Source organism: Rousettus aegyptiacus, unplaced genomic scaffold (assembly GCF_014176215.1).
Source record: "Rousettus aegyptiacus isolate mRouAeg1 unplaced genomic scaffold, mRouAeg1.p scaffold_m13_p_12, whole genome shotgun sequence".
NCBI classification, from domain to species: domain Eukaryota; kingdom Metazoa; phylum Chordata; class Mammalia; order Chiroptera; family Pteropodidae; genus Rousettus; species Rousettus aegyptiacus.
In genome coordinates, this window is record NW_023416287.1 from 36,516,220 (window position 1) to 36,529,863 (window position 13,644).

The window sequence follows — 13,644 nt, forward strand, 5'->3', positions numbered from 1 at the left end:
TTCAGCTAAGATTTTGGCCAGAACACTTATAAATGGCACCTTCATGTGACTAGACTTCCTCTTAGCATGATGGCTTGGTTCTAAGAGCAAGTGAAGAGAGGAGAGAGAGAGAGAGAGAGAGAGAGAGAGAGAGAGAGAGAGAGAGAGAGAGAGAAGCGATATCACCTTTCATGTACTACAGAAGTCAAGTGACATCACTTCCACCACATTCTATTCACTGGAGGCAGGTCACTAAGGCCTGTCCATATTCAAGGGGAGGGAAATAGACCTTGCCTCTTCATGGAAAGAATGTCAAAGATTTGAAGAGTGCCAACACTGAGAGCTTGCCATATCCCCGGCACAGTGCTAGGAGCTTGTAGTGCCTTCTGTCACCTCCTCACAACAGCTCTGTAAAGGGAAGCATCCCCATTTTACAGATGAGAACTCCTGCTGTCTGCATTAGGCATCATCTCTGTCAGGGCATTAGGGAACTTTTGATGAGGATGAATATATTTATGATCTTGACTGTGGTTATAGTGTTATGGGTTGAATTACATCCCTTAGAAAGATATGTTGGCAGTCCTAACTCCCTGCAAATGTGACCTTATTTGAAAATAGAGTCTTTGCAGATGTCATTAAGTAAAGAGAAGGTAATACTGGATTAAGGTGGGCCCTAAATCTAATGACTGATGCCCTTAAATGAAGAGAGAGATTTGATGACAGAGAGGAGACAAATGATGAAGAGGCCATACATATGACAGAGAAAGAGGTTTGAGTGATGGCAGCTCTTAGTCACCAAAGATGTGTTGGTTACAGGTCAAGGATTGCTGGCAACCGACGGAAGTTAAGAGGCAGAGAAGGAATCTTCCTTAGAACCTTAGAAGGTAGCATGGTCCTGACAACACCTTAATTTCAGACATCTAGTCTCCAAAACTGTGAGAGAATAAATTTCTTCTCTTTTAAGCTATCCAGTTTGCAGTACTCTGTTGCAACAGGCCTAAGAAACTGAAACAGATGATGTCACATGTATACGCACCTGCTAAAACTAGAATTTTTATAACAAATTATACATTATACATTGTTTTATATTTGGATCCTGTCACTCATCATAGTGCTATTGAGATTCATTCAAAACATTCCATTTATCTTTATTGGTTCATTCTTTTATATTGCTGAGTTATATTCTACTGTATGGTCATGGCACAATTTGTTCATTGACTGGCTATGCACGTTCTTGTACACAGCTTTATGTAAACACATATTTTCATTTCTCTTAGCCATATACTTAAAGAATGGCTAGGTCATGTGATAGGTACATGTTCGCCCTTTAAAGAAGTGGCCATATTGATTTCCAAAGCAGCTTTATCATTTCATGTTTCCAGCAGCAGTGTATGAGAGTTCAGTTGCTCCATATTCTTCTCAGCACTTGGTATTGTCGGTCTTTCTAATTTTAGCCATTCTAGTGGGTATGACGTGATATATCATTGTGTTTTTAATCTGCGATTCCTCAAGATAAATGATTTTGGGCATCTTTTCATGTGCTTATTGGCCATTGGTATGTATCTTCTTTTGTGCCAGTATCTGAGCTATTATAAATGAGTTTTAAAATTTTTGTTTCCCACCTGATTATTGCTCATATGTAAAATGCAATTGATTTTATGTATAAACATTGTAACTGGAAACATTGCTAAATTCACTTCTTAGTTCTGGTAGTTGTTTTCTAGACATACAAACATATCATCTGTAAATGAGGACAGTTTTATTTCTTCTGTTCAATATTTATTTCATTTACTTGCTGTATTCTACTGGCTAGGACTTCCAGTCCAATGCTGAATAAAAATAGTAAGGAAAGGACAACCTTTCCTTTTTCCGTATCTCAAAAGAAAATGTTCAGACTTTCACCATTAAATATGAAGTTAACTGTGATATTTACTTTGATGCCTTTTATCAAACAGAAGAAGTAACGTTTCATTCCTAGTTTGTTCAGAAGATTTATCATGAATGACTGTTGAATTTTGTCAAATGAATTTTCTATATTTATTAAAAAAGACATTTTTATCTCCTTAATTCTGTTGATAGGGCGAATTACATTGATTTTCAAAATATTCAGCCAATCTTACATTTCTGGAATAAACCTTAGGCAGTCATGTTGTATTATCCTTCTATTTACTGTTGCATTTGATTTGCTAATATGTTTTAAGAACTTTTTAAACTATTTTTGCACCTATATTCATGAGGGATATTAACCTATAATTTTCTGTTTTGTAATGTTCCCCTAAATGTTTGATATTTGGGCTATTTGGGCTCATGAAACAAGTTAGGCAATGTTGCCTCCTCTTCTATTTTCTGAAAAAGTTTGTGGAAGATTCGTACTGTTTCTTCCTTGATTGTTTGATAGAATTAACAGAAAAATCATCTGGACCTGGAGTTTATATTGTGGGAAAGTTTTGATAATGAATTCAGTTTCTTTACTAGATAAAAGGCTATTCAGATTTTCTGCTTCTGCTTACACCACTTTTGATGACTTGGATTTTCTCCTCTTTCATTCCTGATATTGGTGAATTGTTCTCTCTTTCTCTCTAGCTCTCACTGTCTCTTTCTTGTTCTCTCTCTTGCTCTCTCAATCTCTCTCATTCTCTGTCTAGCTAGATGTTTGTCAGTTTTATTTATTTATTTTTCAGAGAACCAGCTTTTGAGTTTGTTAATTTTCTGTTATCTGTCAGTTTTCTCTTTCGTCGATTTCTGCACTTAACAATTATTTTCCTCCTGCTTACTTTGGATTTCCTTTGCCTTTCTTATACAGTTCCTTAAGAACCTTAGGCTATTGATTTATATAAGCACTTAAAGCTATAAGTTTTCTTCTATGTTTTAGCTGCAATCCGTAAATTTTAATGTTTGAATTTTTATTATCATTTAGTTCAAAATATTTTCAATTTCCCTTGTGATTTCTTCTATGACCCTTAGAGTATCTAGAAGTGTGTTATTCCTAGATGCCATATATTTTTATTGATTTCTAATTTAGTGCTATTGTGATCAGAGATATATTCTTTGCAATTTCAGTCTTTTAAGATTTAGCGAGACTTGTTTTCTGTCCAGGCATATGGACTATTTTTGTGAACGTAAAAACACGCAGTTTGTGGTTGTTTGGTACAGTGTTCTATAAATCATCATTGCTTTAATGTGGTCGATCGTGATGGTTGAGTCTTCTATGTCTCGACTGATGTTTTTTTGTCTAGTTCTATCAATTGCAGAGAGAAGGATAGTAAAATCTGACTATTGTTGTGGAATTTCCTGTTTTTTCCTTTAATCCTGTTTAATTTTGATTTATCTTTTTTGAGGGTCTGTTATTAAGCACATGGACCTTTATAATTATTGTTTGCTTCATGAATTGTGCCATTTAGTATTATGAAACATCCTTCTTGTCCCTTATACTAAAGTCCACTTTATCTGATATCCTTCTTATGTTTACTGTTTGCATGGTATATCTTTCCATCTATTTACTTTCTATTTATCTGTGTCTTTATATCTGAAATGTGTAGGCATCATAAAGTAAATTGTAATAGTGTTTTTATTGCTGCATAACAAAGTAGCACAAACTTAGCAGCCAGAAACAATATCCATTTGTTAGTTCATAGTTCTGCAAGTCAGAAGTCATCATTTGGCTAGCTTCTCTGCTCAGGTTCTCTCAAGGCTATAATCACGGTATCAGCCAGACTGCGCTCTATCTGGAACTCAGAGTAGTAGCGGAATTTAGATTTTGCAGCTCAGGACTGAGATCCCTGTCTCCTTGCTGCCTCAGTACCTAGAGGCCATTGACATTCCTTGCCACATGGCTCCTTCCATCTTCAAGTGAGTAACAGAGAATCTTCATCATCTTGAATTCCATTCACACTATTTATTTATTTTAAATTCTTTAATGTCACCACATATTTGACCCTTTTACCCCATCTACCTCCCTCCTCCCTCCCTTCACACTTTAAATTTTTTTCTTTAGGAAAAGCCTGGTCCCTTTTTAAGGGCTTACCTGACTAGCTCAGACCCACTAAGCATAATCTCCCTTTCTTAAAGTCAGCTCTGCCATATTACTGGAGTGATCATCTCGTCACATTTACATTGGCCCTACATTAGTCCTTGCCACATCTGGTTTAGTAGTAGTGCCTCCTGGGCTCCCAGTAGATGGTCCAGCTTTGAACCAGGTATGTTGGCTCTTGAGGTAGTATCTTCCTTTTCTACACAGCATGCATTACAGTCTGAAATCCTCTGCTTATCTGTGAGGTGATTTCCTTGGCATCTGTCTCTCCGATTAGATTGTACTATCCATGTTTATCCTTTTCACCAAGGTATTCCTGGGCCCCTGCACAAACAGCGTTTGTCTGCCCCCAGCTAACATCATACTCAATGGTGAAAAGCTGAAAGCTTTTCCTCTAAGATCAGAAACAAGACAGGGATATCCATCCTTCTCACTTTTATTCAACAGAGTATTAGAAGTCCTAGCCAGAACAATAAGGCAAGAAAAAGAAAGAAAAGGCATCCAAATTTGAAAGGAAGAAGTAAAACTGTCCCTATTTGCAGATGACATGATATTATATATAGAAAACCCTAAAGACTTCGTCAAAATATTCTTAGAACTAATAAATGAATTCAGTAAAGTTGCAGGATACAAAAGCAATATGCAAAAATCTGCTGCATTTCTTTACACTAATAACAAACTATCAGACAGAGAAATTAAGAGAGCAATCCCATTTACAAGTGCATCAGAAAGAATAAAATAAGTAGGAATAAATTTAGCCAAGGAGGTGAAAGACCTGTACATTGAAAACTGTAAGACATTAATGAAAGAAATTGAAGACACAAATAAATGGAAAAATATTCCATGCTCATGGATTGGAAATTTTAATATTGTTAAAATGCTCATGCTACCCAAAGCAATATATAGACTCAATGCAATCTCTAACAGAATTCCAATGACATTTTTAACAGAAATATAACAATACTAAAATTTGTAAAGAACCACAAAACACCCTGACTAGCCAAAACAATCTTGAGAAAGAAGGAAAAAAATGGAAGCATCATGCTACCTGATTTCAGATTATATTACAAAGCTATAGTAATTAAAACAGTAGAGTGTTGGCATAAAACAGACACATACATCAATGCAACAGAATATAGAGCTCAGAAATAAACCCACACATAGATGGTCAATTAATTTATGACAAAGGAGCCAAGAATATATAATGAGGAAAGGACAATCTTTTTAATAAATGGCATTGGGAAAATGGGACAGCCACATGCAGAAGAATGACGCTGGACCACTATCTTACAAATATGAACTCAAAATAGATTAAAGACTTAAATGTAAGACCTGAATCATAAAGCTCCTAAAAGAAAACAAAGGCAGTAAGTTTTTGACATAGGTCTTGGCAATAATTTTTTTAATCCAACACCAAAAACAAAAACAACAAAAACAAAAATAAACAAATGGGACTACATCAAATTAAAAAGCTTCTGCACAGCAAAGGAAATCATTAACAAAATGAAAAGGCAACCTACCGAATGGGAGAAAATAATTACAAATCATACTTCTGATAAGGGGCTAATATCCAAAACATATAAAAACTCATACAACTAAATAGCAAGAAAAATTTTTGATTAGAAAATGGGCTGATCTGAATAGACATTTTTCCAAAGAAGGCAGATAGGTGGCCAACATGAAAAGATAGTACATGAAAAGATGCTCAATGTTATTAGAGAAATGTAATTTAAAAATCACAACAAGACATCACTTCACACCTGTTAGAATGCCTATTATCAAAAAGACAAGAAATAATAAGTGTTGGTGAGGATGTAGAGAAAAGGGAAACTTTGTGCACTGTTGATAGGAATATAAATTAGTATAGCCACTATGGAAAACAGTACTGAGGTTCCTATAACAATGGAAAATACCATATTATTCAGCAATTCCACCTCTGGGTGTTTATCTGGAAAATAAAACACTAATCCAAAAAGATACATGCACCCCCATATTCATTGTAGTATTATTTACAGTAGCCAAGATATAGAAACAATCAAAGTGTCCATCAGTGGATGAATGATAAAGAAATTGTGATATATAATGGGATATTATTTGCCCAAAAAAAGGAATGGAATCTTGCCATTTGTGACAACATGGATGGACCTTAGGAGCATTATTCAAAGTGAAATAATTCACACAGAGAAAGATAAACACAGTATGATTTATCTTATATGTGACATCTTGGGAAAGGTAAAACAAATTCATAGCTACAGAGAACAGATTGCAAGAGATGGGGAATGGGGGTGGGAGAAAGTAGTGAACTGTTTGTGTTTTTAGTTTAAATAAGCTGAATAAAAAAAGTTTTTAAAAGTATTTGTCAGAATGCATTATGAATAAAGTTTGTCAGATCATTGACTCGATCTGCTAACCAGGAAAGTTTGCTCTCCCTAATCAGAACATCAGAGTGGCCAGATGTTTCTACTTCATATGTTATGCAGTAATATTTGGTTGGCATTACAGGAGTACATGAATTATATTTGAGAGGTCTGTAACTTAGAATGCATGAACAGTGTTACATTTGCTTTTCCATCTAGTCCACAAACTCCTAAGAAACCCCAACTGTAACCAAATTGTGAATGCCTATACTATTGCAACAGTAGTAATCTTTAAAACCCAGGAAGACAAGAACTAATAGATTTAATGTGCTACTAACAAAAAGTAGGTTTAATTAGGAAAAAAACTGAGTAGGGAGAGGAACTTTTGTGAAGATGATGAAGAAAACTTTGAGCATTTTCAGTGGCTCAAGAGGTTAATGGTACTGTTTTTTTATGAACAATTTTAATTCAAATCAAATGGCTTTCCATATCTTTATGAGTGGGAAATCTATTTTTGTACAGGTGGGAAAGGAGTGTAGGAGAAGAAAAGGAATAGGGGGTCAGAAAGATTCAGAGTCAGAGAGAGACTCAAAGAAATATATTTTTCTTTGGTCACTGAGCAAGAGTTACAAAACAGAAAGAATTTAAAGGAAATTCAAAAGAAATAAGCTGCCTAGGATGGGGTTACATAGCTGTTGGCTCCCTGAAGGAGAAAAAGGACGTCACAGAGCTGATGAATCTGAGTCCAGTGCTGTCCAATAAAACTTTCTGTGATGACGGAAATAGTTTATACCTGCACTGTCCAATATGGCAGCAACTAACAACCTGCAGCTTTTGAGCATTTGAAGTAGGCTACTACAACTGAGATCTGGATTTTAAATTTTGTTTAATTTTATCTAATTTAGATTTAAATTTATAAAGCTATTCATGACTCATCACTACCATGGGATCATTCATCATTCATGTACTATTCGTGGGTGTGGGGAAGGGATTTAGAAGGGGTTAGTTTTGGCCCAGAACAACTGATTTTTGTACAGAGTGGGGCAAGTAAGGTTAGTAATGCAGGCATTTAAAGGAAGCAGGGATGTGGCCATGATGAGGATCCATACCATATGTTTATTTTTTGGCATACTTTTAATAAGGTGGCAAACTACATTAGGTAAAAAAAAATGATTGAACTTTACTACTTCAACAACAAATGAAGACTTAAAAACAACTAACTTGGATTGCTTTATTGACTTTCAACATCAACATAGAAAAAAATGTTCAGATGAGCATGAGAAAGCATTGAAATTTGGGCAAAGAACGGAAGAGGCATACAGATCACTTCTAAAGAGCATGTAGAGGGGGTTGTGCCTAACATATGGCAGGTACCCTGTAAAATACTTATTGAATGACTGTGTGTGGTACTAGGGTAGGAAGCACTGAGGGAAGAGATTAGACTTGGTAGATGCTGAGGCTGATGGGGCATATTGCAGGGACAGGCCTTTTGGATCTCAAAGGCCAGTGTTAGGCAATCTGAAGACTCAAGATTGGATGAGGTGACCCCAAAAGGAGCCTAGAGAGACCTAAGTGTCAGGCACAGGAAGAGGAAGGTAGAAGGAAGCTGACATAGAGCTATTCAAAATGTAGGAGAATGGGAGGAAAGTGGTATCTCTGTGAATGTAAACACCCTTGTGAAGGAAAAAAAAAATTGTGGTTGATGTTTTATCACTTGGCTTTCTTCTCTTTACTAGATATCTAGATCAAGTGATTAAAAGAGAGTGACATTGGGTGATCTTAATTTGTTCTTCATACCAAAAGGAGTGTCTCTCTCCCTTTCTCTCCCCCTTCTCTCTCTCTCTCTCTCTCTCTTTCTCACACATACACACACACACATACATCAATGTAACAAACTTTAGTAGATTTATATTTTTTGTGTTTGTCCAAAATAATAAAGTGCCCTGGAGACCGTTCACATTCTTGGGAGGGTAAAAAGTGATAACTGAGTAATAATGTGATTGTTCACTTTGTAGGCATTCTTTAGCTTCAGTGAGAAGAATGTAGATTATGAAACATTTAAAGCAATCAATGATGCATGTCTTGTCTATGATGGTCGACTAGTGATTGACACAAACTTCCACACCAATGACATAGCCATCAGAGCTGCCGGCTCCCTCACCAAATTCTCCAATAGATATTACTCAAATGAGTGGACTCACAGCAATTTCAATTCCAAAGAAATTGGCTTCCAATTGGCAGCAGCTATGCTCAGTCTCTTTGATCCAACCCTCGAGCCTATGACTGAGCCTCCAGCTGATCTCGACCGACTCATCCCCATGTACAAGGGAGCCAAGATTCAAGGTGTGTAATAGGCACTAGTATATTATTCTTCCCTCTGATGAAGCCACCAGTTGGTTTTGGGTCAGTGCTCAGGATAGCCCTCCATGTTTCTCTTAGGCGTAGTGAAGAGACTGCTCTACCCCTCGGTGGGTTTGCACAGAAACAGAGGATGGCTCTCTCGCATTTTTTAATCATTTATATGGACCTGGCATTATTATTATTGTGGTCCTTTGCATTTTGAGCATTTATTACGGGCTATATAATAACTGTGGTACTATTTTACATATAAACAGACTGGGGTATGATCATAACTTTCCCAGATATCGATGCCCTGATATCTTACTAAACTTTCAATATCACTTTATAAGTTCAGAGATAAAGAGACCCTTACAAGTATCCCAGGCCTTAGGCTTCTATCTGGATGGATAAGGCAAATTGTTTGCAGCTGTAAAACAGCCCACGTTCATCCACTAAGCCTTATTGATCCCTAAGGAGATCATCGTATGAGTAATACAGGATTTCTTTATGTTTGGGAGGTGGGAGATACTTTTGAAAATAATGTCTTTGAGTGTTGTAGACCTTCTACCAGAAAAATGTGTGTATTTACAAAATTGTTTGTTCACTTCCAAGAGGTTGAAGGACTAACCCCGAAGCCATCCATAGACCCCTAGCGTGTCCATTGGCCCTAAGCGAGTAAATAGAACATCAGCCTAAAGAGACAAAAGCTTTATATTCCAGTCCTTGTCTTTTTATACCTATCTAAGTGGCCTCAGAGAAGTCCTTCTTGGCTTCTCATTCTGGATAAGACCTTAAGAATGGTGGCGGCTATGGGAAAGGAAGAGAAGAGATAGGCGTTAGAGATCAAAGCAAGTTCAGGCTCATACTTCTGTAACTATAATTTTCTAAAGCATTGAACAAGAAATTTGTTAATTTTCTTTATAATATTCACTCATTAAATTTTTGGTTGCATATTGGAGGAGGGATGGGGAATGAGAAAACCATTGCAATATATAAAGCCTCTAAAGGTCTTGGTCTGGCTTTGGCAGGTATAGGGTAGAGTGACAGGAGTTATGAGAAATCACAGAATACACAGAATCAGCTTGGCACATTTTCTTGGAGCATCATTGTCTATGTTATGGGGGCATAATGGCACATTCACATTGATTGTATTAAGTAAAGCCTAACCATCCCAGCAAGTTCTTTGCTAATAGCAGTACTTTAGTGTGAAAGTTTGAGTAGCATACACCATTGTAGGCATCTCCATTTATCCTGTCATACAGATATAAGCTCTCTTACCTATTTCATTAACAACTAAATTAAAATGTGGAAAACTTGCCATTTCTTCTAGGAGGCATTCTTCCCGGGTCTTACCATTACCTGCATATTGCCAAGCCTGCCATTCCAACTCCCTTGGAGGTACAAATGGCCCAGCCTGATTTTGTAAGTATTATGCCTGAATTTCATTTTACTTTCAAATATAACACTTTGTTTACAGGGGGTGAAACTCTCTTCAGAGTCTTCAGTGTATCAGAAAGCCCATGGTAGCTCACCCCTGAGATGGCTCTCAATGACTCCTGCCACAGGTAGTCACACTTTTGTGTGGTCCCTGCCCACACTGAATAGGGGGGACCTGTTTAGCCAAAGATATTGTGGAACAACAGTATGTGACTTACAAGGCTAGGTAATGAAAGACATTACAGCTTCCAACCTGTATCCTCCCAGATCACTTGCTGCCATGGTGTAAAGTCTCCCAGGCAATTCACTGGAGGGGTCCATATGGTAAGGATTGAGGATTCCTGCACCAGTTATTAGCAATCTGTCAGTCATTTCAGGGAGCTCCTTTGGAAGTAAATCCTTCAGCCCCAGTCAAGCTTTCAGATGATGTAGGCCCCACCAATATCTTGACTAAAATTTATCAGATATCTTAAGTCAGAACCTCCCAGCTAAGCTACTCCCAATTTCTGACTCTCAGAGACCAAGTTAATAATATTTTATGGTTGTTTTGAGCCACTGTTTTTTTTAAAAGTTCTTTTAGAGCAGTTTTAGGTTCAGAGAAAAAGGTACGGAGATTTCCCATACACTGTTGCCCTCATTTATGCATTGTCTCCCCATTATTAACATCCCCAGCCAGAGTGGTACATTTGTTACAATTGATGAACCTTCATTGACACATCAATATCATCCAAAGTCTGCAGTTTACACTAGGGATCACTCTTGATGTTGTACATTCTATGAGTTTAGACAAATGTATAATGACATATATCTACCATTACAGTATATTTCAGAGTAGTTTCACTGCCCTAAGAATCCTCTATGCTCTGCCTATTCATCCCTCCCTCCCTTTTGACCCCTGGCAACCACTCATCTTTTTACTGACTCCATAGTTTTGCCTAGTCCAGAATGTCATATAGTTGGAATCATACAATATGTAGCCTTTTCAGATTGGTTTCTTTCATTTAGTAATATGCATTTGTTACCTCCATGTCTTTTCGTGCTTGATAGCTCATTTCTTTTTTAGTGCTGAATAATGTTCCACTATCTGAATGTGCCACAGTTTATTTTTCCATTCACCTACTGAAGGACATTAAGCCACTAAGTTTTGAGGTGATCTATGATTTATCAATAGGTAACTAAAATAACCACCTTCATGGCAACATAGCAAGTAAATTGTGTAGGGTCTGGAAAGTCCATGCAAACCCTGTTGTTCTCCTGCCCTCCCTGAATTACACCATGAGGATCATCCAGGAAATGCAGAAGTGTGATGAGGGGGATGCCCCTGGGTTCAAGGTAATCAGAAAGGACACATGTGGTTGGTCAGTTGGCAAGGTTCTCAAATAAGATGCTTTGACAGATAGACCCAAACTGGTGTTTGTTCTCAATTTGGGGTTTCCTTTTTGATATGTCATGTCTGCTTTTTACATAATGAGGTAGACACTGGAAGTTGCCAATTTAACTTCTGTTCCCATTTTCTTCTCCTGAATATTTTTGGTATCGATGATATGAACACCTTGAACACATTTCTCAGATTTCCTTGTAAATACGGTCAGCCATGTAGCAGGTTCTGGTCAATGAGATGTAAGTGGAAGCTATTGGAAAATTCCTCAAAAGTGGGGCAGACTCAAATTGTAGACTACTGGCCCCTCGCCTTTCTCCCCTCAGGAGATTGGACTCCCAGCTCTTCCCTCTACTTCCCATGGACTTTGAACAAGTTATTCAACTTCTATGCATTTCTGGGATTATTAAGGATCATATATAAAGTAACACTGCCTTTTAGGGGAAAAAAAAACAGGTGACCAATCAGTGGTGTATATTGTTAATCATTATTCCAGATAAATAATGAAATCTAATTCTTCCAGGGAAAGGGCAAATGCTCTGTGTTCAAAACTTATTCCCCTTGGGCCTCTCCCAGATTCTTTTAGGTGTGTCTTATATATGTGGTCTGATGCAAAAATTTCTTACAAATAAAGGATTGTAGCAAATGATGTTCCAGTTTCTATTGTTACATAAAAAATACAGCAGCATGAAGCAACCTATTGATTATGCTCAGATTCCGTGGGTCAGGAATTCAGACAGGCCCCAGTGGGAAGGGCTTGTCACTACTCCACAATATCTGGAGCTTTCACTCAGAAGACTAGAAGGTCAGGGGTGATACAATGGTTAGATCCTCTGAAGGCTTATTACTCACCTGGGCTAGAATAACTCAAACACAGGGAGGGCTGACCAGAGCATTACACCTGGGCCGTCTGTGTCCTGGGCTTCCTCAGAGCATGGCATCTTCAGAGTAGTCAGATTTCTTATGTGACAGCTCAGGGCTCTGAGTGTAAGTGTCCTCACTAGCAAGATGGAAGCTGTATTGCATTTTATGACCCAGCCTCAAAAGTTGCACAGCATTTACTTCCTTCACACTCTCAGCTGGGACAGTCACCATCCACTGGGATTCAAGGAGAGGGGACATAGAGTTCATCTCTCAATGGGAAGAGTGTCAAGGTCAATCTGTAGAAGAGTATACAGAATGGGGGATATCGTCGTGGCCATCTTTGAAGAATACAATCTGCCATTGAAGCCCAGATGACATATTCAAAGGCTGAGTATTTGGTCATTATATATAAATAACTAGAGCTAAATTTATTCAAGAGCTAGAAAACATTGGACTTGGTTTCACACAGAATCAGATTCTTTAAGGACACTGTGTGATTTCCTACATGCAGCATCATTTATTTATGAACTTTTGGCTAAAGTTAGAGGAGGATCCAAAAGGGATTTTTAGAGAGTTTTAATAAGAATGCAACTTTAATAGAGTCTTTGGCTGGTACCATGACAGTCTTTCAACAGGACCCCTGACTTTAATTAACCATTTTGCCAGGTAGGCCTCTTTTTTAATTAGGAGAGAAGCTCTAAGCAGATTTTTTTCTATTTTATTCTCCAAGAAAAAAAAAAAATGTAGCATGGTTCCATGGCAGTCTTTTGAGGTTGGAATTAATTTGATTAAGTAAAACTGTTGCCAAAATGGTCAGGCAGTTACCTAAATATAGCCAGATGATCGAGGATGAAGCCCATGGAACAATATTTCACTGCAGAAACTAAATTACTATTTGTATAGTATATGTTGTACAGATGAATCTTATCAGACTTTTATAGCACTCATGAATTGGAATATTTAAGTAAGAAGTTACTTTAGTAATTCATGAGCTCTCTGAGAGGTAACCTGACAAAAGGAAGAAAAAGGGACCCCAAGTCATCTACATAATAAACTGATTTACAGATTCTAGTCCACATGCTTTGTTGGCTTATACACCACAGAGTAAAGAAATTTGTCACAACAAATTCTGCTTTGGATACCATTAAATTTAAAATTGTGTGTTCATCACAAGAGCTGGGAACTTGGTTTCTTGCACACCAAGTCTGATTAATACTGTCTTTCATTTGGCATGAAGTCCAGAGCCATTTTCCAACCTT

General features: G+C 37.3%; 1 protein-coding gene across 8 annotated transcripts in view; it reads left to right on the plus strand.

Moving 5' to 3' along the window:
- Nucleotides 1-13,644, plus strand: part of CFAP61 (cilia and flagella associated protein 61) — a 274,276-nt gene that overhangs the window by 207,361 nt on the left and 53,271 nt on the right. For 7 of the 8 annotated variants that reach the window (XM_036229710.1, XM_036229714.1, XM_036229717.1 and 4 more), the window contains 2 exons: nt 8,382-8,709; nt 10,037-10,128. In XM_036229710.1, coding sequence (XP_036085603.1) covers nt 8,382-8,709; nt 10,037-10,128 — 420 coding nt within the window. The remainder of the gene's footprint in view (nt 1-8,381; nt 8,710-10,036; nt 10,129-13,644) is intronic. The other variant, XM_016146169.2, reaches the window with a different exon arrangement.